This window comes from Diabrotica virgifera, chromosome 2, assembly GCF_917563875.1.
Source record: "Diabrotica virgifera virgifera chromosome 2, PGI_DIABVI_V3a".
Taxonomy (NCBI): Eukaryota; Metazoa; Arthropoda; class Insecta; order Coleoptera; family Chrysomelidae; genus Diabrotica; species Diabrotica virgifera.
In genome coordinates this window covers 158,777,973-158,805,365 of record NC_065444.1, presented here as the reverse complement: position 1 = coordinate 158,805,365, position 27,393 = coordinate 158,777,973, and the positions used below count along the sequence as shown (strand labels likewise).

Below are 27,393 nucleotides of genomic sequence, written 5' to 3'. Positions count from 1 at the left end.
ATTGATTTTAATTTTAATATTAGAATTTAAATTTACTTTTTATAGTGCAGTCACTGAAGGTGGATATGAAATACCTCCGATTTCGTTGAACCTTCATCGATTTGAACGAAAATTGGTGAGTGGTTAGAGGATATCTGAAGGAACAAAGGTGACATACCTTTTCTCGAGGGTGAAAATTATTTTTTTAAAAATAGTCCCATAATTCGATAGACGGACAAATTCTAAGCAAAATTTGTTATATAAAGTTATTAAAATAAATCAAAACTTTTTGAGTTATTAAAGATCAAAGATTTTAATTTATCGTGAGAAAAAAGCATGTTTTTAACAGATTTTTCATAATTAACTCAAAAGCCATAAGTTTTTTCCAAAAAGGTATTATTACCAAAATTGAAGCTAATAAAAATCGAAATAAACCCGTTACTAGAAAAACCTTTTAGTGTTAACTGAAAGTGAGTTATACGTAACTGAATGCATATTTTTTTTCGGCGAGTATCCAAATCTAAATAGTCCAGCTTAAGTAACGGGAAAATGATGTATTTTATAACATAAACTTATTAAACATTTGTCAAAGTACTTAGAAATATCTATAAAATAAGTCCTCGAACAAGTTGATAGCATTAAAAGTTATGCTCCAAAAATTTTTCAAAATTTATCTTTTAAAATTTTTTCCAAAAGATGTTATTTTTTTATAAATACCTCAGTAAATTTTTAGGATATCAGGTTTGCATAAAAACCGTTTGAAAGTTAATTCCAAGGGTTATTACATGATGTTGAATTTAGTCTTTTAAACCCCTTACTTTTTTTAAAAATAAAAGGTTAAATAGCCTCGGTTACATGGTTCTCGCAGCAAAATTTAAGCTTTAAACGTTTTTACCTCGGTTATTTTTTACGCTATGAAATAAAAAAGGTAAAATATTTTATACAGAAAAAATTAAAATCGGATATACATATATCATTTTTTACGTATATTGAGTATTTTTGGAGTTTTTATCAAAAGGAAATGAAAATTACGATAATTTTAAAAATTTAAATTTTTTTAAATTATATTTTTTTTAACAAATTTGCGTTTTCTACTTTTTCCTAAAAAAATCGAAAGGGTTCTCTTATTTTTATCATAACTTGCTTAATTTTAATGTTATTAACTTCTGGAGCTCATTTGATAGGTAATCCGAAGTGCTTTGACAAGTGTTTTGCAGGTATATTTTATAAAATGCATCGTTTTCCCGTTATTTCATTGAAAACTTAGATTTGAGTACTCGTCGAAAAAAAATTACATTCAATTACCCATAACTCACTTTGAATGAACATTAGTTTAGTTGTTTAAGTGAGGAGTGTATTCAATTTTTTATTATCTTTAATTTTTGTAATAATAAATTTTTTTGTAAACGCTTATAATTTTTGAGTTATACCTGAAAAACAGCTTTATGCATTTTTTACGAAAAAATAAAATTTTTGGTCCTTAATAACTCAAAAAGCATTGATTAATATTAATAACTTTATATAACAAATTTTACTTAGAATTTATCGCTATATCGATTTATGGTATTCTTTTTGATAAAATAATTTTTACCCCCGAGATGGGGTGGCTTCCATCCCAACGTAAAAGCGCAGGTTTGCATCATGTCACCTTTGTTGCTTGAGGTATCCTCTAACTACTCACCAATTTTCATGAAAATTGATAGAAGTTCAACGAAATCGGAGATGAAAACCTTCAGTGACTCCACTATTAGTTATTACAACAATTATTATAAAATTAAACTGATCGAAATTATTGTCTTATGGTAATGAAAACACATAGTCCTGTCGCCAGGGGGGGTACAACGGCCTCCTGTATTCAGATGGACTTACCCAAGTTTTTTTATGTATTTTGACCCGTAGAACACGAATTTTTTGGGTAACAGTTGATCCGGATGTCGATAAGATTGTTATAAACAAAGAAGTTGAGGAATTACATAAGAGCGATTTCTCGCAAAACAAAACATGTTTTTGTATTTTTTGGGCCATTCTAACCAAAAAGTGTTCCTACAAATTTTTTCGTAGGATGCATAGTTTTCGAGATAAACGCGGTGGAACTTTCAAAAAATCGAAAAATTGCAATTTTTGTATCCGAATAACTTTTGATTAAAAAATAAAATAGAAATTCTGCTTGCCGCATTTGAAAGTTCAAGTCAAAGTATATCGGTTTTAGTTATTTGCATTGCTAAAAATTTATTATTTTATTGTTAAACAAAAGTATAAACACCTAGTGCTGGAGTGATGTTTTCAATGATTTCTCATTTAAAATCAAACGAGTAGATAGAGTAGGTACAAGTGCAAGCGAGGCTATTTCTACGTAGCATGCATGTAAACGCATGTATTAGGCACGGGAAACACTATGTGTTTATAGCTTTTTTTCGCCATAAACACATAAATTTTTAGCAATGTATATATTAGAAACCGATAGAATTTGACTTGAACTTTCAAATGCGGTAAGCAGAATTGCTATTTTATTTTTTAATCAAAAGTTATTCGGGTTCAAAAATTGCAATTTTTCGATTTTTTGAAAGTTCAACCGCGTTTATCTCGAAAACTATGCATCCTACGAAAAAACTTGTAGGGACATTTTTTGGTTAGAATGGCCCAAAAAATACAAAAACAGGTTTTGTTTTGCGAGAAATCGCTGTTATGTAATTCCTCAACTTCTTTGTATATAACAATCTTATCGACATCCGGATCAACTGTTACCCAAAAAATTCGTGTTCTACGGGCCAAAATACATAATAAAAACTTGGGTAAGTCCATCTGAATACAGGAGGCCGTTGTACCCCCCCTGGCGACAGGACTAACAAGGTAAGATTGAATTAGTGATTATATGAGAGTAAAAAAATTGTATATAGCCTTGGGGTGAAAGTTTGAAAGGTGAATTGATAGAAAATTAGCTAGTTTGTTTAGGTAAGATTAAATTTATTAAACTGTAATGTTGGTTGTATAAGTCTAGTAGGATATTGATTGTGTATGAATATAACTATTTGAGAATATTGGGGAAAATGATGTAATATGAGATTATGAGGTGAAAAAATAATTAACGGAATGTGAATGTGTTGGTTATAGTCAAACATATAGGAACGTATTGTAAAATTATGCATAAAAAAAGAAAAATGGAATAATTTGAATTTTTAGAAATAATCGAAGTTGATAAAAATATATAAAAAAACAAAATATTACAAGCAGTGTGTCAGCTAGATACACAACACACAAACTGAATTTAAAAATATTAAAAAATTAGAAGTACTTAGTAAAAAAGGAATAAAATTGGAAAGTTAACAATGTTGAAGTAGCTAGAAAGTTTGATGTCTGAGATTAAATTTTGAATTTTAAGGATAAGTAAAACAGAAAGAAGACCTGTATAAAAATAATTAAATTAATAGAGAAGTAACACAATATTTGGAATAGACCAAAGAATGAAGTGAAGACCCCTGTGAAGAATAGGCAAACAGATAAGGTCAATGATTTATTAAGGAATAATTTTTAATAATTTTTATTCTTTTTACTATGTAGTTGGAACATATAACTTTACCAGTGTTTGGCATTGTGGCTATTTTGCAAGGACAGGGAGTAAGTAATCTTAACCACACTTTTCAATTTTTAACAGTCAAATTTTCACCCTTTTCAATTTTATTAAGTGGGTGCATAAATTTCGTGGAGCTCAGTGGAGGCTGTTCTTCAGAGAGAATGGAAACACCAAATAGTAATGCGAGAATTTATTAATGAGACCTACACTAAGGGTGGTTACCCCGGGAGAACTTTGAGTACTGACTTATGACTTATTCGCGTTACAGTTTTGTGTTATCCTTTTACAAATACAGGGATAGATTATGCCGGGCCGATAAAAATAAGTACTACGAAAGGCAGAGGACAAAGGAGTTATAAAGGATACATTGCAGCATTTGTGTGTCTGTCAACAAAGGCAGTACACCTCGAGGTAGTAAGCGATATGTCTACAGATGCATTTATCGCGGCGTTCAAAAGATTTACGGCACGCAGAGGACAATGCAAAAACATTTACAGTGACAACGGAACCACGTTTGTAGGAACGACAAATTTACTGAAAAAAGAAAATCAAAACATAGAGGACGAGATAAAACAAGGATTAGTTGCACTAGGCACCCAGTGGCATGTCATACCGGCATATGCACCACACTTGGGAGGATTGTGGGAAAGCGCAGTGCGAATAATGAAATATCATTTGAAAAGAATCATAGGGGAAACAGTATTAACATATGAGGAACTCAGTACGGTGCTAACACAAATAGAAGCCTGTATGAACTCGAGACCATTATGTGGATCACCAGAAGACCCAGATGGGAAAATAGCAATTACACCAGCTCACTTCCTTATAGGGAAAGAAATTTTATCACCGAATCGGGAAGAAGAGCTCACGACGTATTTGAAGATGCCAGCAAGGTGCCGATTATTGGAAAAAAATAAAAAGAGATTTCTGGAAGATTTGGAGGCAAGAGTATCTGCAACAGTTACAACAAAGGAATAAATGGCAAAAACCGCACCCAAACGTAAAAAGAGAAGAAATAGTCATAATTAAGGAAGAGGATACACCTCCAGGCCGATGGCCATTGGCAAGGGTAATAGAAACACACCCTGGAGCGGAGGGATTAACCAGAGTAGTGACAGTGAGAAAGGCTAACGGGAAAATAACAAAAAGACCAACACATAAGCTGATAAAACTGGAAGAAGAGAAACAGGAAAAACCAAAGAATACAGCAGGATCAATATGGAAGAAAATACTCATCGCAATAATGTTTTTAACACTATTAAAACCCATGAATGCAGAACTGTATAAAATATACAATCCGGAACCAGGGTTATTTACAGAAGACTTTGGAAAAGTGTTCATAGACCGGGGAACATTCCGAATAAAGGTGCTACTCGAAATAGGAAGAATTCAAAAGGAGCACCAACTGATAGGAAGTATGATACAAGGCGTACAAGAACTGTGTCAAGAGACAGAAATCGTAAATTGTTAGGAGATAATAGGGAAGTTAGAGGAAGGACAAAGACGGGAGGAGTCAATAAGCGAGGCGTTGACAGTAGAAATAAAAGGAAGAGAAAAAAGAGGAATATTAGGAACAGTATTAACCTCCGTATTTGGAGTAAACGACGAAGCCTATAGTAACATTGATGCACTAGAAAAAACCAGAGAGAATTAATTAAGGGATCACAGCATCAGGCAAAGATAATGTTAGAAACAATAACGTCAATCAACCACACGGAGATGAAGATAAACGATCAACTAAACAAGTTTCACAAAGCACTAACAACAGGTCTACAAGACATAGCTAGAGGCCTCAACGAAGTAGAGGACAAAGTACAAAGACTAGAAACCGAATATAGCAGATTACGAATACAAACTACAGCATTACAAGTTATGGAGTTCATAAACGAATATATTCAAATTTACGAGGGAATATTAAACCTTCACTACAACCACGGACACTTCATTGATATAATAAAACCGGGTCAAATACCATAGGTCGCTGGATCATATCCGGCTCGAAGGACCATGTATAAATTTCGTGGGGCTCAGTGGAGGCTGTTCTTCAGAGAGAATGGAAACACAAAATAGTAATGCGAGAATTTATTAATGAGACCTACACTAAGGGTGGTTACCCCGGGAGAACTTTGAGTACTGACTTATGACTTACTCGCGTTTCAGTTGAAGACTCTATGATGCTACATATTGACTGAAGTTAAAGGCACCTCTGGCCTGGTTGAAGTGATTCTCAAGAATCACTTCAACTACGTTGGTGGTGTGAGTCGTCCAGGATAATTTGAGGATACGTCGATATACCCACATTTCGAATGCCTTCAGCTTCCTCATTAATGTTTCCGTTAGTGTCCATGCCACTGCGCCATACAGCCATACAGCAAGACTGGAAATACATAGCATTTTAACAGCCGTATTTTTAGTGGGATAGATATGTCGGAATGGGTGAATATATTTCTCATGTTGTTAAATGTTGCTCTGGCTTTTTCAATTATACACTTGAGAGACTTGAGAGCAAAATAATCGACTCACTTGCTGAATTGTTCACGTTAGAAGTCTCGAATTTTCTAAACCTGTTGTCCGATTCGAGTGATTTTTTAGTATGTTACAGTCTTATTATTTAAGAAAATCTATGTAATATTATTGTTTCTAGATAGGTAACGGTCATTTTATACCGGGTGTAACAATCATACGGTGTTTTTTCTTAAAGTTCGGAACACCCTGTGTATTATTCTAGCACAAATAAAATTTTTAAATTAGAACTCAGTTGTAGCCTTAGGCATTCTTAACATGTTGTTTTTTGATTCATTCGCTTATTTTTGATAATAAAAGAGATATGTACTTTTATATTACAAATGAGGTATGCAATTTGGTCTTAATCTGCCTCTTGTAAGGTAGGAGGTGGCAAACGCTGTCGTAGTCTTTTGTCAATTATTTCCCACAAATTTTCGATCAGGTTAAAATCTGGACTACGCGATGGCCAATGCATAGTCCGAAAATTTACCTGTTGTAAATATTCGGTTACAGTTCGTGAACGTGGAACAGTATCGTGTATTAGCAAAAAATTTTTACCAATATAAGGAGCCGATAGCATTGTAGCTAAGTCCTTCGCTATGTTAGGGTTTGCTCAGTATGGAGAGCAATGGATTGTATCCTTGCTCCAACCCTTGCTCCCTGGTATTTAATTCGTGAGTTCTCGCATTTAAAATAATGTATTTATTTTACATAGCGATCGCAACTATATTATCGATCGATATGTAAAATAAATACATTATTTTAAATTCGAGAATTCACGAATATAACGAATAAAAATACCAGGGAGCAAGGGTCGGAGCGAGGATATAATCCATTGCTCTCCGTAGTGAGTACAACTTAAGATCACTACTGAACACACTCATCGCAGGTCAAATTCCTTGTAGCGCGTTCCATTTCCACCAAATTCCAAAAAAAACTACGGACTTAATTGAAACTTTAAATAATAAATATACTCATTTTCACAATAAACCAGACTCTCTTCGACTGCCAACCATTTGACGTCCATTAAATTGTTAATTTCTCATAGCCTACTTTAGGCTTGTTTATTAAACTAAGCAGAAAATGATGATTTATTGTCGAAAAACATCGCTAGATGTTAACGTACGTAACTTTTTTATTATCCCACATAAGCAAATGAATCAAAAAGTAAAATGTTAATAAGGTCTAAAGCTACAATTGAATTTTAATTTAAACATTTTTTATACGCTAAAATATTCCACAGGGTGTTCCGAACTTTAAGAAAAAAACACAGTATGATTGTTACACCCGGTATAAAATGACCTTTACCTGTATAACAACAATAATGTTATATCGATTTTCTTAAATAATAAGACACACTAAAAAATTCAGTCAAAAGTGTAGATCGTATTTCGGTTGTTTGATCCTATTTCGAGTTGACGACTGTTCCAATGTATACATATACGAGTCAACGTGTTCGATTAATTGGTTGTTTATTTTCAATTGTCTGGCAGGTTTTTTAGTTTTGCTGACCAGTATCCATTTTGTTTTATTTATGTTGAGGTTAAGTCCTCTTTTTTCACTCGCTCTTTGTACCCTGTCCATAAGATACTGAAGTTCATCGATACTACTGGCAAGTACGACTGTATCGTCCACATATCGGATGTTAGTTATCAATTCTCCATTGATTTTTACGCCTTCGTTTGCTTCATCCAGTGCTTTTTTTTTAATTTGTTCGGAGTAAATATTAAAAAGGTGAGGGGAGAGAACATATCTATGTAGCACACCATTTCTGATATCAATGCTCTCTGTGGACGCATTGCCACCTTTTACCCTAGCTGTCTGATTCCCGTAAAGACTTGTCACAATTCGGATGTCCGTATCATCAATTCCTATGTTTTGTAGAATTTCAATTAGTTCGTCATGTTTTACATTGTCAAAGGCCTTTAAATAATCTACAAAGCACATGTAGACATCCTTGTTCATATCTCTACACCTCTGTACTAATACTTGCAGACAAGACACTGCCTCCCTTGTGCCCAAAGCGTTCCTAAAACCAAATTGTGACTCGTTGATTTCCGCTTCACACTTGTTGTAGATTCTGTCATAATATATGATTTTGGTGAAGACTTTGGTGATATGATTAATTAGGCTTATCAGTCTATGTTGGTCACACAATTTAGTGTTTCGTTTTTTAGGTATGGCCACGAAGGTTGAGTGTACCCAATTTTCCGGAATTCTGCCGCTGTCGTATATATTATTAAAAAGAGTGGTTAGGGTTTCTTGGAATGAATTGTCCGTTTCGCATAAGAGTTTTAGCACTTCAGCATGAATATTGTGAGGTCCTGGAGATTCGTTATTCTTGAGGGAGCATTTTGTTTTTTCTACCTCTGAATTGAGAATGGAAGGACTGTTTTCGGTGATTTCAATTGAGTAATTATCAGGGCGTTCTGAAGCAAAGAGGTTTTCAACATATTGCTTTCTTTTGTTTCTATTTGTTTGTATTGTTTCTAGAATCTTTGTTGGTCCTGAGATCAAAATTCCGTTGTTGTCAAATATGTCCGTTGCTGAGCTGATGTATTTTCTTTTATCTTCTTGTGCGTGTTTTGGTAATCGTATTTTTTTTCATACTGTTTAATTTCTTTGCGTTTTTCCGACAGCCATTCCTCTTTAGCTTCTCTGATTTTTGTTCTTATTTGTTTGTGTATTTCTCAATACTTTGTTCGTTTTTGTTTTTATACTTCCGTCGCTCTTCCATCATGTCAAGGATATCCTCTGTCATCCATTACTTTTTCTTCACTTTTTCTTGTTTCAATAGCTACGCACATTTTGTCTGTATAGCCTGCTCAATTTCATTCCATTTTTTTTATTTCTATTTACGCATTTTAACATTTCCATGTCGACGCATATAAATAGGCTTAAAATCGGACAACATGGATTCTTGGTTTTGAACGCCCCGACGTAATCGTTGAGCACCCCCTTCACAGTGACCGTGTTACCATGTGGTGTGCTGTCGTATATATGATACCGTAATAAACAAATACTTTAAAAGCTGGTTTAGACCCTGCGATAAATGCGAGCAATTTATCGTGTCGATAAATCGCTACGATTTATCGATTTTTTATTACGCTACATCCCAGCGATAAATCGCTGCGGATGTACCGTTTTCACACGACGATAAATTGAAACAACTCGATCGTTACGATAAATTGCTCGCATTTATCGCAGCGTCTAAACCAGCTTTAAGTTTGGTTATGTGTATATTTAATATACACAATAATATATGTATAGTTAATATTTACGCTGGCCAATTGACTCTATAGGGGAGTGCAATTAGAACGAAAATATGCATTGTTTCGGAAAAATTCAAACAAGCTTATATTTTTCTAAAACGTTTTTTGTTAGTTTATATACTTGTTAAAGTAAAAGGTTCTACTCCCAGTTTTGGCCGCTAATTGTTTATTAATTATTGTTTAACCCTGCTGTCCCGTTCGAGTCAACTACACAAATGTACTGTTCGGGTCAATATGACCCAACTATGGTTTACGCTCCTTAATCGAAATAAAATAAGCTAATGGTGATAAATAAAACTTAATTAACAATAAATTTTGGTTAATTAAACAAAAATTATATTGTTAATGTAAATTAAACCTTATTAACCAAAATAAAAGGTATTTTTTTCTTACCAAAAAAGCCTAGTAACAAATATCTACAACAATTTAATTCAGTTTACAACTGGGACAGTAATAAGAAGAATGGATTTTAAAAATATGTTTATGATATTTACACAACATAATAATTAGTCTTGTTATCGCTTTTAGGGCAAGTTTACAGCGAGCGTGCTCGTTTAGCAGGCGGAGTTAGATTGTTCATAGACGGTTCACTAGCATTTCCATCTTGTCTACTTATTTCTGGTCGTGTCCTTTTTACCAGTTCGTGATAGCATTTAGTTATTTGTATATTTTTTATGAAAATGATGACTGGTTTCATTAGTTTTTTCCCAATTCCTCAAGAAAAATTCGTCGTTTTGCCAGTTTATTGGCATTCCATTGGATATTTATTGATGCCCATAACACGAAGGCGTTGTAGGCAGAAATGTCCAGCAGATGTTAAAAAACAATCAATGGCCAGCGATTAATCTCTTCTCACATGTATACGTGCCAACAAGCTAATCTAGAGTATCCACTGCTCCCTTATTGGAATTGTAATCTAAAATAATTTGGAGCTTTCTCATTTGATGAAAGTGATGCATGATGCATCGCAAAGTACTCATAAGAATAACATTTTTATTATTTTTAGGAATATTGTCAACAACAGTGGTACCTTACATGAAGCAAAAAAGACGAGCTATGAACTTCTTTATTCGCGATTTTTGCTGAAAGCTCCGGTTTAGTTTACTTATAATCCCCGGCATTGTATCTGCTTTGTTTTAGAAGAAATTGTCCTAAATTTTACGATGTAAAAAAGTTATTACACGTAATATTGTGGCCTTTCAACTCACTACTCAAGGCACACATCACACGCATTCCTGTATAGATCTGCAACTTTAGAGCATACGAAGTTTTACTGTTCATAATTAAATAAAACCCACATTTTTTGCCATATTTCGCTGGCTTGCTTGGAATGTACCATTTGAAGGGAGAGCGGCCTCTAAAGGCAACTAGTTGCTTATCGACGGTAACATTTTCATCAGGGTTAAAAAATTTTGGTACATTTTGTACCCGTTTCATAAATTTCACGTATTGCAGCAAGTTTATCAAAACGTCTCCTATCCTGTCTAGTAGTTTTGTTATCAAAACGTATTACTTGCAAACTTTCTGTAAATATATCAAGCGACACTGTTGATTGAAATATACTGCAACCCGTTTCTTCATTCCACAAACTTTTAGTTGATTCACCATCGGACTTGTAAACTCGAGCTAAAAAGAAAAGGCCAATGTATGCTTGGAAACCAACTTTATTCATGTCTTTCCAGTTGGTTCCAAAGACATGCTGTCCGTCCATGTTGATGTTGGTCATATTTATAATTTGGTTTGCAACATCGTCCAGCTATACTACAGTTTATTTTACAAGGTCTAGCTTGTAGAAACCTGTTTTTATTTACAGACGTATCCGGCTGCCAAACACACAGAGTACTGCCAATATAGAATACTGCCAACTCGAACACACATACACAGGTAATTTTTAACGGTTTAAATACGCGGGTCATATTGACCCGAACGTACCCTAGGTAACAATTTCATTTTTATCAAAAAAATCAGGAAGTTGATTGGTTATCTTATATTTAATTGAAAGACCTCATATTAGGAAACAAAGTCACGAAACACCAACTCGTTACGCCGCGTAATAATTTGTAAAATTAGAAATAAATTATTTTTTGGGTCAAATAGACCCGAACAGGACAGCAGGGTTAAACAATAACAATTGTTCTTTATAAATAATTTTAAAAATATCGTTAAATTCATCATTTTACTTTGATCAAATATGTTTCAATTTAGTTTTTGATTATGCTGAATCCGAATATGACATTGCAATTTCAAAATTCTTATACAGAAGCTCTTATACAGTATGTATGCGTAGCTAGGAACCACATGGAAATATTTCTTATTATCAATTTTACGAAAAAAAGTTATTCTTCATAAAATACTCTGGATAATCAAAAATCTAAAAGTTAATCATCAGATATTAAATTTTATCAATTTTATACGAGTTATGTCAAAAATATGAATTACGTTAAAGTGTAAAGTACCTTTATATTCCAGAAAATCAAAAAATTATATTAAGAAAAGTTTTTTGAAATTAAAAACTATGTTTAAATATACAATTACATCATTCTAATTGAAAAAAAAATCAATTTTTTCTCAAGTTACGGATACTTATCATCATTTTATTACAATTATGATAACTATTTTATTATCACTTTTACGAAAAAAACTTGTTCTCCATAAAATGCTCTGCCTGATCTAAAATCTAAGATACAACCATCAGATATCAAACTTTTTTAATTTTATACGAGGTATGTAAAAAATATGAATTTTTCTTATGAGTTAGGTGCTTTGATTATTCACAATATTTTAATTAGAAGGATGTAATTAAACACTAAAACACATTTTTAATTCCAAAGAACTTTCATTAATAACACTTTTCGATATTGTGAAATGTAAAGGTACTTTACTCTTGAGTGAAATTCATATTTTTTGACATACCTCGTATAAAATTAATTAAATTTGATATTTGATGATTTTATCTTAGATTAAATACGATGCAGAGTATTTTATAAAAAATAACTTTTTTCGTTAAACTAATAATAAAATAGTAATCAAAAGGTTCTATAGCGATACGCTTTAATTACTATTTTTGCTAATTTTAATTTTTATTTTTAATAACTTTTTCAAAATGAAATAATACGTTCCATTTAAATTTCACATGCATAGAATGGCCTGTTAGTTTTAAGAAACGAAATATTTCAGTTCTCAGCTTTAAAAAAAACCAGATATTATACGCCCTTGTATGGGAAATTACCTTATCAGAACATAGGCCCATAAATTAGTTTAAAAACCACAAACTAATGTTTTTAGTTCAGCGGAGTCGTTTTCACCAGTCTCGGTCGATTTTGCATCCCGGCAAGTGGTCTGACACTCTTACGCGATCTATAAGCAAAACACATTTTTTACCAAAATAAATAAGTATATTATTGACAGTTGTTTGCGTTTTAATTAATATTTATTTTATATAATTAATTCCGTCAACACACACCAAACGAAACATTATATTGGTGACCCCGAGAATATTTAGAACGCCGCGAAAATTGAAAAAGTTAGTGTTAATAATATTCTTTTGCCGGTTTTAAATACAGTGAACATCGAAAATGACGGACAATACCAGTGCTTCAGTGCTTCAGGATAACAGTGCTTCAGTTGATTAGATTTCAGTTAAAATCCCACCGTTCTGGCCCAACGATCCTGAAACTTGGTTCCTGCAAGTGGAAAATCAATTTACACTGGCAAACATAACAAATGACGCCACAAAATTCAACTATATAGTTGCCAATTTAGACACAGCTTACATATTAGAAGTTAGGGGTATTATTGTTTCACCACCAGCCACAGAGAGGTATGTAAAATTAAAGTCAGAGTTATAAGAGACTTAGTGCATCACAGCAACAAAAAATTAAAAGACAACTTGAGCATGAAGAACTGGGCGATCGAAGACCTTCCCAGTTCTTATGACATTTACAGTCTTTAGCAGGCACAACGGTACCAGACAATATTGTAAGGTCTCTGTGGTTAGGTAGACTGCCATCGTCTACACAGGCTATTCTAGCTACTCAAGCTAAAGCTAGTTTGGACGCATTTGTCGAGCTAGCTGACACAATATCTGAAGCTATAGCTCCTAGCGCCCAAATTTCAGAAGCTTGTAACGCTCTTGGAAGCACCATTGATAAATTGACAGCCGAATTAACCGACTTGAAAATCCAGCTAGCTAGCTTGTCGCAGGCTCAAGCACAAACAAACACATACCGTCGCAACCGCAGCAACTCAAGACGCAGACCATATCCTAGAGACAGTAGCTACAGTAGGGAACATAATAGTGATATATTATGTTGGTATTACTACCGCTTTGGTGACCAGGCTCAAAAGTGCTCTCATCCGTGCAAGCATCAGGGAAACATCGCGGGCAGTCGGTGAGTGCGGCATCCGATCCAAGCCCAAAGTCTCGCCGCCTTTACGTAACAGACTATGATACTAAAAAACAATTTTTAATCGACACCGGTGCCGATCTGCGCGTTTTCCCGCCGAAATATATACGGGGTGCACGCGAAAAGATTTCATACGAACTATACGCGGCCAATGACACTAAAATCGCGACATACGGTTATGTGAACTTGACATTAAACATCGGACTACGGCGTGATTTTACGTGGCGATTCGTAGTGGCGCACATTTCAAAGCCTATCATTGGAGCTCATTTTCTTTCCCATTTCGCTCTCCTAGTGGACATTGCTAACCAGTGCTTAGTAGACAGTACGATAACCCTTCGAACAAAGGGACTCGTTAAAGAGTGTTTCAACGGCAGCGTAAAGACTATCGCGGAAGTGTCGCGTTACCATGAACTGCTGCTACGATTTCCGGAAATCACGCGACTCGCCGGTATCGTGAAAGACATTCTGCATCAAACCAAGCACCACATAGATACAACACCAGGTCCACCCGTTTTTTCGAAACCGCGACGATTAGCACCTAACAAACTGCAATGGGGTAAAAAAGAGTTCAAAAATCTTCTACGACTAGGCATCATAAGACCATCAAAAAGTAACTGGTCTACTCCACTGCACATGGTCCCGAAGAAAGGTGAGGAATGAAGACCCTGCGGAGATTATCGACGTGTAAACCAAAGAACAGTTCCAGATCGATATCCAATTCCGCACATCGAAGATTTCGGTCAGTCGCTAGCTGGTAAGACAATTTTCTCTACAATAGATTTAGTGAGAGCATGCAACCAGATACCAGTAGCCACCGAAGACGTTACCACACCATTTAGGTTGTACGAGCACTAGAAGAGATTTTACGTGGTCTAGACTTCGCCTACGCCTACATCGATGACATTCTCATTGCGTCAGGATCCGAAGAGCAGCATATGTCGCATTTGGAAGAAATTTTCAAAAGGCTCAAGCAGTTTGGCGTTGTGATAAATCCAGCAAAGTCGGCAAAAACGAGATTACCTTTTTGGGATACACAGTACCAGACAGAGGACTCACACCTCCACAAGAAAAAGTAGCAGCTGTACAAAATTTCACTCAGCCAAAAACAGTGAAAGACCTACGCAGATTTCTAGGTATGTTAGACTTCTACCGAAGGTTCATACCCAATGCAGCTGAGCTACAAGCACCACTATATGATGCCCTAAAAGGTAATGTCAAAGGAAAAGCACCAATTGATTGGACACCACAGCGAATCCAAGCCTTTGACGACTGCAAAAACAGTTTAGCTAACGCTGCTTTACTGAGCCCCCCTGTAAACGATGTTGATATCTCCATCACTTGTGACGCTTCTGATTTTTGTGCGGGAGCTGTACTACAACAAAAAACGGATACAGGTATGAAACCTTTAGCGTTCTTTTCTAAGAAATTCTCACCTAGCGAAAAGAAATATAGTGCATACGACAGAGAACTATTAGCTATATATCTAGCCATAAAACACTTCAGACATATGATCGAAGACAAGGACATAACTATATACACAGACCAGAAACCAATCACCTTCGCCTTTACTCAGAAGCTAGATAAATATAGTCTTAGACAGTTTAGATATTTAAACTATATAGGACAGTTTATAGGCAGAGCACTATCTCGAGTCGATAGCATCAAGAAAAATATCGACATCATGGACTTAGCTCTCGCACAAGAAACTGATCCAGAACTGCAAACTTTTTTAAGTGAGAAAACATCACTGCAAATGCAGAAAATACGCTTTTCCGAACAAAACGTGAGTTTGTACTGTGACATATCAACATCTACAGCCAGACCAATTGTACCGAAACCACTTTGAATGGCAATTTTTCGCACCATGCATAACCTAGCACATCCCGGAATCAACAGTTCTATGAAGATGATCGCACAGCGATATGTTTGGCCATTCATTAAATTAGATGTGAGGAAATGGACTCCAGCGTGTCTACAGTGCCAAAAATCGAAAATATCGCGCCACATTGTTTCACCTACTGGAAGTTTTCTACCACCTTCCAGCCGATTCGAACATGTCCACATAGACATTATAGTGATGCTGGTCTCAGAAGGAAACAGATACCGTCTAACATGCGTCGACCGTTTCACACGTTGGCTAGAAGCTTTCCCGATGCCTAATCAAGAAGCAGTCACAGTAGCCAGAACATTTTTTTCTGGTTGGATAGCTCGTTTCGGTACTCCCAAGCGCATCATAACAGATCAAGGCCGACAATTCGAATCGCATCTCTTCAAATCAATCTGCAAATTAACTGGAACTACCCATTTAAGGACAACCGCCTATCATCCGCAAGCAAATGGTATGGTAGAAAGGTTTCATCGACATTTAAAAGCAGCAATTCGATGTCATGAAAACATCCGATGGACCGAAAGCCTACCTTCAGTGTTACTGGGCATACAAGCAGCGTGGAGAGAAGATTTAAGCACTTCAGCTGCCGAACTCGTGTACGGAGAACCATTGTGTTTGCCAGGTGAACTATTGTTTTCGTCGCGAAGAAACACCGACGACTGTGCTCACATATACTTAAAAACGCTTCGAAACCATTTCGAAAACCTCCGTCCTACGCAACCGTCGCATCATGGATCCAAAAGCACCTTCATTTTCAAAGACATGAAAACCACCTCTTACGTTTTCATCCGCCGTGATACAATCAAAAGCAGCTTAGAAAACCCATATCACGGTCCTTTTCCAGTTATTAAGCGAGGTGACAAGACTTTTGTCGTCCGTGTAAATGGAAAAGAAACAACAATTTCCATAGACAGATTGAAGCCGTCACACGAGCTTCACGAAAGTATCCATCACGAGCCAGAAAGAATGACAGTATCCAGCAAAACGAACACAGACAATGAAAACAACACACTGAAGAGAAAAGCAAGATTTACCGGAAGTTATCAAGAAAGTGTCGGGCATTAGTGAATTCAGTGATTTTTTTTCTCCTCGTATAAACACTGCAATGTATTTTCTGTTATTTTCAATTTTCATTATATGATATGTATTACCTAGCGGCTTATATTTCTCGAATGGGGTGTATAGCGATACGCTTTAATTACTATTTTTGCTAATTTTAATTTTTATTTTTAATAACTTTTTCAAAATGATATAATACGTTCCATTTAAACTTCACATGCGTAGAATGGCCTGTTAGTTTTAAGAAACGAAATATATCAGTTCTCAGATTTAAAAAAAAAACAGATGTTATACGCCCTTGTATGGGAAATTACCTTATCAGACCCTAGTCCCATAAATTAGTTTAAAAACCACAAACTAATGTTTTTAGTTCAGCGGAGTCGTTTTCACCAGTCTCGGTCGATTTATTACATTATATTATTATTATTATTATTGTCAGTTGTTTGCGTTTTAATTAATATTTATTTTATATAATTAATTCCGTCAACACACACCAAAGGGAACATTATAAGTAGTTCCAAGTTCGCAGACATACTGTATAAGAGCTAAAAAAATTTTTTTACTGAACATTTATTATTGTTGAAGCTTATTGTTAAATGTATTTTAACTAAGTTTTACAGAAAAAAGTTTTGATCACTTTGTATAAACATTATTTTAGCTGGTAATTTTTGGTTTTTTATTACATTTTTGTTATCTTTCTTAATTTTCTCAAAAAGCAATACTTTATTTCATTTCTAAAGTAAAATAGTTTAGTGTTTTTTTAAGATTACATCCTATAAAATTCTGACATCCTTATAAAACTGTAATAGATCTGTTCAAACATGAGTAATACCGTCTTAAACTGGTGGTAATTCTCTAAAACTACGAAGATTTCAAAAATTACATTTTTTGGGACGTTATATCATTTGAATTACATTTTTGAGATTTTTTTTGAACACAACATCATTTAGTAAGATGCTTGAAAGGTAAGTTGTGCAAAATTGAGAGTTTTATAAGAAAAATTGTATTAGTTACATATTTTTAAATAATTTTTAAACAAAATTCATGTAAGGCTCATTTTCCGCCCACACCGTACTTATGACATGACCATACATTTTATTTCTTTCTATTATAACCATTAGATAGCTTAATTATTCTTCTTTCATGTTCAATATGTGAAATTTCATTTGATCCATTAGTTAAAGAATTACATTAAAATAACTCATCCATGCACTTCGCCGTACGCTAGTTTACAGTGCGCCAATGTTTGTGAGAAGGGTGACTTTAGCGTTATAAATAAAAAATTATAGAAGATACAGATTTAATTTTAGAAATTTATTTATATAAGGTTTTTTTGTAAAATTTTCTGAATTTTTCGGTGGCCAAGTCAGTTTTTTTCTAAAGTTTATATTTTCGGAGTTAATTAAAAAAAAACATTTAATTTCGTAGTTCATTTGTTTAATAAAAAATGAAGCACCCACTTCTCGAGTAAAACTTTTTGATATGTTGTTTATTAAACATTTATTAATGAAATTACACAAATTCTATCTTGTTTGATTTTTTCCGAAGTGAAAATCTATACAGTGTGTCAATTTTAAAACTTACAATGGCTATATCTCACGAACAAAAGCTGAAAACGAAAAATACTTGAAACCGTTTCTAGGATAGTAAGGGGGAACTAAAATGACATGAAAGAGAACTCACCCCCATCAACCACCTAGGCCCCACCCACCACAACCAAAAAAGTTTAAATTGCAAACCCCTACTTGTGATACATCATTGAAAAGGCTATAAAAAATGCTATCCAATGGTATAAACAATAATTATACAGGGTGAAGCAATAATTGTGAAACTTTGGCTTAAATGAAAAATTTAATGAGGTTTTGTTGAATTGCAAATTTGATAAAAATGTCAATTAAGTAAATGTGCAAAGTGGGTTCCGTTGTTTTGTAAACAATAATACAGTCTTTTTTCAAATTCTGCACGAAATTTGGCAAATGTTTTTCTAGTAATACGGCGACATGCTTGAGTAATTATTTCTCGCAATTTCGCAAATGACGCAAGTTAAGTTTTATAAACAACTGATTTAAGGCAAACATAGCAAATTAAGTTTTAATTCAACAAAAAAAAGTTCTAGCGGACATTTACCATTTAAAATAATAGTCCGGGAGATAGCATTACAAATACAAAAGTCATAGTAAGCCAGCTGATATTAACACCCTGTATAATTATTATTTATACCATTGGATGGTACTTTTTATAGTAGGATAGTATATTACTTTTTTCTATGGGGTTACCTTAAATCAGTTGTTTATAAAACTCAACTTGCATCACTTGGGGAATTGCGAGAAAGAATTATTCAAGCATGTCGCCCTATTACTAGAACATTTGCCAAATTTCGTGCAGAATTTGAAAATAGGTTGTATTATTGTTTACCAAACAACGGAATTCACATTAAATATTTACTTAATTGACATTTTTAATCAATTTGTAATTCAACAAAACCTTAGTAAATTTTTCAGTTAAGCCAAAGTTTAGCAATTATTGCTTCACCCTGTATAATTATTATTTATACCATTGGATAGCATTTTTTATAGCCTTTTCAATGATGTATCACAAGTAGGGGTTTGCAATTTAAACTTTTTTGGTTGTGATGGGTGGGGCCTAGGGGGTTGATGGGGGTGAGTTCTCTTTCATGTCATTTTAGTTCCCCCTTACTATCCTAGAAACGGTTTCAAGCATTTTTTGATATCAGCTTTTGTTCGTGAGATATAGCCATTGTAAATTTTTAAATTGACACACTGTATGCACTCACCTACTAATCATTATTTTAGAAAATCTTCAAAATCAACGAAAAATCAATGTAACTATATAATTAGTTAAAATTGGCTTTCTATAATTAGATGGTTAAATCTCAGTTTAAACCTTTGGGGCATAAATCTGGAACATCTAATATGATAGCTTGGGTCGATAAAGCCATTACCTGTGACAAATAAGGACTCCTGGGAAATATAGGTAGTCATTTTATACGTGATAATTTATATATTAATTTCGACATAAAATAATGTAGTTATAAATCATCACTATTTGTTGTAACCGTATATTTATTATAATTATACATTTTAAATACATACAGATGATCCCAAACCCTTTTTTCAGTGCGTCATGGATTATCGAATTCTCATTAACGCATTAAAGTTGGAAGGGACAGAAAAAAACTTACCTCCGTGATTATTATACATAGAACTTCGAAGATTATTTATGTGTTGAAGGGTATTTTGATATTAAAGCTACTTATACTTATATATGTATAATTGGATGACAATTACAATACTCTAAATACATAGATAACCAATCCATGATGCGAATACAGATAATTTGAAAAAAAAAAGTAATTTATGGCGACAGTAGGTTTCACAATTTTAACGGATAAAATGACAATTGTAATTCTAGGTTACAAATTTGTCAACGACGTAAATATAAATATTTTATATCATTGGTATATTTGGACGATGTATAGTGAAATTGTATTATATATTTATGTGTAATTTTTCCTTAAAATATTTTAAATATTAATATTTTTATAAACATAAATATAAATATTCTTATTCTGACAACTGTCAGATTTACTAAAATGTCATGCCTCGATTCGCGACATTCTTAAAATCTCATATGACGTCAACATTAATAACGCATTGAAAAAAGGGCTTGGAACCAGCTGTACATGGGTTTTCAAGAGACAAACAAGTCAAGTAATTTGTAACGTTAGTAGTGATATATAGAGTTTGCCGCTCAGAAGGGTCTACCCAGATATTTGACAATATTCATTTAATTTTATGAAAATTCTAAAACAGGTTGGTTTTTATACTAAAGCAATGCCTTGTATCCTTAGCCAGAGTTGTGAACTTTTGTATCGGAACGGAATAAACAATAGTTTTATGTATCCCTAAACACAATAATCGCAAGGATTTAAATCCGGCAACCTTGTTGGCCAAGCAACTGGACCGCCTCTTCCAATCCAATGGTGTTCGTAGTTATTATCAAGAAAATCGCGTACATTCTTGCTAAAGAGGGCTGGAATATTTAAATGCACCTCATCCAACAAATCAGGTAAAATATTTTGCAGGAAATGTAAGTAATCGGCACCATTTAAACGAGCAGGAAATTTCACAGTTACACGTAGATAATCGTCAACTACTTCTATCCAGATGTTTATGATAAACCTACGCTGATGCCTAAATTTTGTTTAACAACGTGAGGATTGTCACCATTGTACGAATAATAATGTGTATTACGTACAATAAAAGTTCAATTTCTTGTGAATGAAGCTTCGTTACAAAACAAAATGTATCTGAAAAATTTTTATTTTCATTTTTCTGATTTTGTAACCATCTAGCTCATCCGACACGAGCAGGAAAATATCCTTGAAGCAGTGCTTGCAACTTTGTTAAGTAACAAGGTTATACATTTTCTACGGAAGATACCGAAATTTTGGTATGCATGGCAGATAGCCTTCGAACCATGATTTGTGGATTTTCCTCAACTTCCATTAAAATAACATCTTTAAGTTTTGCTGTTACATCATTATGTCTCATCATCATCAATGGCGTTACAACTCTTCGTGAGTCTTTGTCGCGTTTACTATTGCCTTCCATGTTTGTCGGCCCTGTGCCACTAATTCCCATTGTCTCACTCCCATTTTTTCCAGATCTTCTTTGACTGCATATTTCCTTTTTTTTCTAGGCCATCCTACAGACCTTCTTCCATCTGGCCTTTCCCAGAACACATTGTTTATAAGGCGATTGTCGTTAGTGCTTATCACATGCCCTGCCCATCTGAGTCTATTGCTCTTTATATATCTGACTAGATTTTCCTTTCCGAACAGAGACTATAACTCGTTATTATATCTGCGTCTACATTCGTTTGTCACGCTGTCTCTGCAAGGCCATATTAATTCGAAGGATTTTACGTTCCCACACCAGCCATTTATTTACTTCCCTTTTTGTTAGCGGCCATGTTTCGTTTCCATACGCGACTGCTGGTCGTATTGTCGTCTGATATATCTGGATTTTTGCACCTCGTGAAAGAAGTTTTGACTTCATTAGGTGTTGCATTGCAAGGAAAGATCTGTTTCCTGCCATTATTCGCGTTTGTTGCCATTTGAGTCACCCAGTTGCAAAACTCGTTTTGCCCATTTTTTTCAAAATTGAGATAAGACCGCCATTTTGTAGAGTTTTTTCTCCTGCATCCAAAAACACATATGTCGTGTTGCAAAAGTCGTTATAAACCTGTTAACGTATCAAAAAATCAATAAATGCTGCAAAACACGTTACGTCCATTTTCATAATGCAGCAAAATTCGTTTTGTCCAACAAAATAAAACTGTTTCAAAACTCGTCATGACTCATTACAAACTGGATTACCAAAATTTAAACTGTTGCAAAATTCGTTATGTCCATTCTGAAATATGTATGATTCTTCTTATATAATTCAGCGCTGTGCGCTGTTTTCATTAAATTCTGAGACATTATAGGGTTTGTGTTTTATCGTGTTGACAGCAAAAGGATATCGGATCCTCAGAAGAAGGAAAAACCTTCTCCTATATTCGGTTAAAACAGCCGCTTGATGGTATTCAGCCAACTTTCGGGAACTATCCCATTTTATTTAAGAATAAGATCGTTACTGGTTTGCTCAGTAAGTTTCTTATACAAGATGCTCCGCCGACTGGGAAAAATGTTGTTCTTCCCAGTAGTTGGTTATTTCATAATCCCTCCCGATAGGGTTTTTGGACGAATGGAGGCTAAAATTAAAAACTACCCTTTTGATCGACAAAGAATACGTCGATATTTTTAAGTCATGTACCACAGTTATCCGCTTGGGACAAGAGTGTCCTATGTTAGACTGGAAAGAAGTGGTGTCAGCAACACTAAAAGAACGTACAGATTGGCATTTCAAGTCCACTAAACGCCCCACTAAACGTGTCTTCATAGTCAAAACAAAACTAGGAAAGTCTTAGGTATGAGGGGAAACTAACTACAACGTTGATTCAGGAGTAGGGAAAAGTATTATTAAGCCTGGGAAACAGTTGTCAACTTTAAAGGAAGGTATAACAATAAAAAATTGAAATTCACGGACTTGAATACACTTGTTGCAAAACATCATCAGGATCTCACTTTCGTTAAAAAACTTTTTGATCCTCAAGACAACGAATCAGACATTGGTGAGATCGATGATGCTGGAGAAGAGTTAGCTATATGAACATGGACATTTAGTAGATTTAAACTGAAATAATTTACACATTTTATTTGTATATATGTACATATTTCTGAAATATTTTCATTACATTAAACATAAGACCTTAAAACGATCTCTTTCTTTATTTTAATATTTCTCTCCCATATAGTGCAGCAAAACTGTAGCAAAAGGCGTTATGGCCAAAATAAACCCCCCTTAAAACCCCCCTAAATGTTAACATATATTTTTTAGGAGACTGGACATACTTTATAATGTACAAACCTTTAATAAAGGTGTGTAAGGAGCTTTAAATATATATACATTATACATTACTTTTTGTTCTACAGTTCTTTTATGTTTCTGAAAATTTTGAAAAATGGACATATCGAGTTTTGCAACTGGGTGACTCATTTATGATTGTTGCTCCTAGATATTTAAATTCATTAATCACTTCGAAGTTATGATCGTTTATAGTACCTAATATTTTGCCTTATTCGCCGTCGTTCTTGTTTTGAAACGACGATGTATTTTGTTTTGTCTTCATTTATTTTTAGACCGATGTTTAATGCAGCTTCTTCAAAGCTCGAGAAAATATTCTTAACTTCTAATGTGAATTATGACACTGCGTAACTACCGAGCAGTTATGTCTGGTTTGATTTTTGGGTAAATTTTTGGCATGGCATATTCTAAGGCCAGGTTAAACAACAATGCGGACAACGGATCTCCCTGTCTCAGTCCAGAACTTACGCAGAAAACATTTAATATTTTCCCCCTATTCTAACTTGTGCAAAGGAGTTAATTACACACATTTGTGTTACCGAAGTTATTTTCTTGGATACGCCGAGCTCGATCACTTACTTCCATAATGTTGCATGATTAATTGAATCATACCTACGTCTGTTTGAAATCTATAAAGATTTGATGCACGTCCTGATTATACTCCCAATACTTTTCAAGCATTTGTCTTATTGTAAATATTTGATCAATAGTTGATCTTCCAAGCCTGAAAACACAATGGTAGTCACCAACTATTTCTTCGACGTATGGTACTAATCTTTTTAATAATACCAAGGCCAATATTTTATACATATTGTTGATTAGTGAGATTCCTCTGTAGTTCATGCATGATTCCTTTTTTCATTTCTTGTGTATTGGTACAATAATACTACCACACCATTATTTAGGCATTATTTCTTGTTGCCAGGCCTTTTCTATTAATTGATGGATTTTACTTTTGAGTTCATGACCGCCTTTTTAAATAAGCTCGGCATCAATATATTGTCTCCCTGTTTCATTATTTTTTGGGACCACTGAACCTCTTTCTCTTAATCGTTGATGAAGAGCTGTAAATGTTAAGTGAGTGGGATGCAAACGATTTAAAAATTTTTTAGCGTATCAACGTTGAGCTGCTCGAGCGTTACACCTTATTTCGCGGTAAACTACATAAATGTATATCAGCGTATTCTTCATTAGTAAAAACTATTTTTGTTGAATTGAAATTGTTGGGTTTGAATGCCACAAAGTAGAAAACTAAAAGATAAACTTCGCAAACTGACATCCTTTGACAATGAAAGACTTCTTTTAACAGTTAGAAACCAACCAGTACAACAAATATTAATTTAACTTCCATGACAGACACTTCCTTGTCAGACAAAACAAAGAATACTCTTCTCTGAACGCCATAAAATCAGGGGTACTTCAGGGCAGTGTACTCAGACCTATACTGTATTTGTTGTATATGTTACAGTTCAAGTTGATTCTCAGTTAGAGTCGACTCCAACTAGTTGGAGTTAACTCCAACTGAAACGAGCAGTACAAGTTGATTTTAAAAATTTAAATCAACTTGTACTAGTTGGAGTTGACTCTTCCTGGATCGATTCAGTAAATGTTGATTATACGAGAATCTCAAGTGCATTTTTGATGAGTGTGCGTTTCTTTGTCTTGACCGTTTTAACTACTTATTAGTAGAGTCTGTAAGGTCGTCCCCGTTAGGTTAATTATTCTGATTCGATTTTTTGCACAAACTTACTCAAAGAAATACATCCTTATAACAAATACACAGGGTGTCACGCGGTACCGCGGTCGAAAAATTGTTTAACCAATTTTTGTTAAATTCAAAAAAATAATTTTTATCTACTTTATCTCATATTATGTAAGTAAAGGTTTTATTGTGTGAAAATTGTAAATATTGATAGTAGTACATGAAGGGCTTAAAGTGTGTCTGAAGTAACAATGTATTTTAAATGGCTTTTAATTTTTCGCACTGTTTTTTAGCACACTTTCATATAATTAAACATCCTTAACTTTCGCCTTCGGGAGGAAATCAGACTCGCCCTTGCAACGGCAACTGAAATGCTCACAAAACAGCGACCACGGAAGCAAAGATAGATGACAGAGGAAATATTGGATTTAATGGATAAAAGAAGAAAATTCAAACAGCACAAAGCAATGTACAAAGCTTTAAATAGAACCATTAAACAAAAAATAAAAATTGCAAAAGAAAAATGGATAACAGAACAATGTGAAGAAATCGAAAACTTATATAAAAAAAACATGATGACTTCCATCTGTATAAGAAACTCAGGAATTCACAAGCACGACATATTCACAAGGACTAAATAATCTAATCAACGCAGAAGGCAAAATGATTTCAAGCCCTGAAGAACAAATAAACATGTGAGAAGACTAACGACGAAGCTCTTCCAATACTGAAGTTCGAACTGGAATATGCTCCACGTCAACTAAAAAACAACAAATCTGTAGGAAAAGATGAAAAACCAGCTGAGCTGTTGAAGTTAATCAACGAGAAAACTTAGACCTTCTTCTTGGACTATTTAATAATGTTTACAATACAGGGACTATCCCTAAAATATGGCTTGAATCAGTCTTCATACCACTACCTAAAAAGAAGAAAGCCAAATTATGCCAGGACTTCCGCCTTATAAGTCTATTAAATAACATTCTAAAGCTTTTCTTGCGTATCATACAGAATAGAATATACAGTAGAGTCTCGGTTATCCGCCCTTCATTTATCCGCCTTTCCGTTTTATCCGCCGCTCCATTTAAATAATATTTTTTTTTTCAAATTTTTATAACTTTGAAAATATTAAAGAATGAGTAAAAATTTTTTAAGATGAGATAAAATAAGCCGAGCATTCCGAGCAACAAGAAGAAAGAGCTGTCGATATTATATGATGCTACAAGATGGCGAGTATTGGCAGCAACAAAACGAGATACATCAGCAAGGCAGATGAAAATCGCTAGTTTTTTTCGTTCATCCTAAATCATTCTATCCACAATGTCCAATGTCAGTCAAAATTAAACTGATTCTCTTCTTATTCTTCTTGTGCCACTCCTATCGGAGACTGGAAATCATCAAGGGCTCAACTTGTGTTTCATTTAACGCTCCCTATTATCCGCCATTTTTGCTTATTCGCCCTTCCGTCGGCCTGTTTATGGCGGATAACCGAGATTCTACTGTATTATAAAAAATGTGATGAGGTTACCGGTCAAGAACAATTTGGCTTCAGGAAAGGTATGGGGACACGAGAAGCAATATTCTGTCTTCAAACTCTGGCACAAAGATAAGCAAGCAGACCTTTTTATCTGTTTCATAGATTTTGAAAAAGCGTTCGATAGGGTGACGCACAAGACCTTGATAGAAAGATTGAACAACATCGGAGTCGACAAAAGAGATTCTAAAATTATAGAGGCTATTTATTGGAATCAGGCAGCAATCGTAAAGACCAATGGTAATACGTCAAGGCCAATTGAAATACAACGAGGTGTTAGACAGGGTTGTGTGCTATCACCCATACTTTTAACGTCTACTCTTAGGTAATATTTGAGAACTCTTTATCGCACTCTTCAGAAAGAATCAGGATACACGGTCAGAGAGTAAATAACATCCGCTATGCAGATTACACAGTATTAATGACTGATTCGGACCATAGTCTGCAGATACTGTTGGATAGGGATACTGAGAGTTGTGAAAAAATGGGGATGAAGATCAATACTGCGAAAACCAAAGTTATAAAAATATCAAGGAACAAAAATTTACCTCTTCCAATAAATATGTGAAAACAGCTTGAATACGTAAGCCAGTACAAATATCTTGATTGCTGGTTCAACAATCAACTTGATTATAAACAAGAAGTCAGAGCGAAAATACAGGTAGCCCGACAGGGGTTTATCAAAATGAAAAGCGTATTTTGTAACAGTAGCATTAATATCAGCCTTAGATGTCGTTTTCTGCATTACTATGTGTGGTCAATACTTTTGTATGGAACGGAGGCCTGGACACAACACAATACTGATGAACAAGTTGGACGCCTTTGAACTCTGGCTTTATAGAAGTTACTTGAAAATACCTTGGACAACCCACACCACCAACGAATATGTTCTGAGGAGAATAGGTACAGGTAGGGAACTACTAAAAATCATTAAAGTCAGAAAAGTTAGCTACCTGGGACACATAATGAAAAACGAAAAGTACCGC

The 27,393-nt window shown here is 34.4% G+C and overlaps 2 protein-coding genes across 7 annotated transcripts in view; both read left to right on the top strand.

Annotated features, from left to right (window-relative positions):
• Positions 1–27,393, top strand: part of LOC114330643 (kazrin) — a 490,500-nt gene that overhangs the window by 121,514 nt on the left and 341,593 nt on the right. The gene's annotated exons all lie outside the window — the stretch shown is intronic.
• LOC126880842 (uncharacterized) lies at positions 5,234–13,722 on the top strand. The gene is made up of 2 exons (XM_050644910.1): positions 5,234–5,419; positions 13,273–13,722. Exons 1-2 carry the CDS (start codon positions 5,234–5,236, stop codon positions 13,720–13,722), a joined length of 636 nt encoding a protein of 211 aa, XP_050500867.1.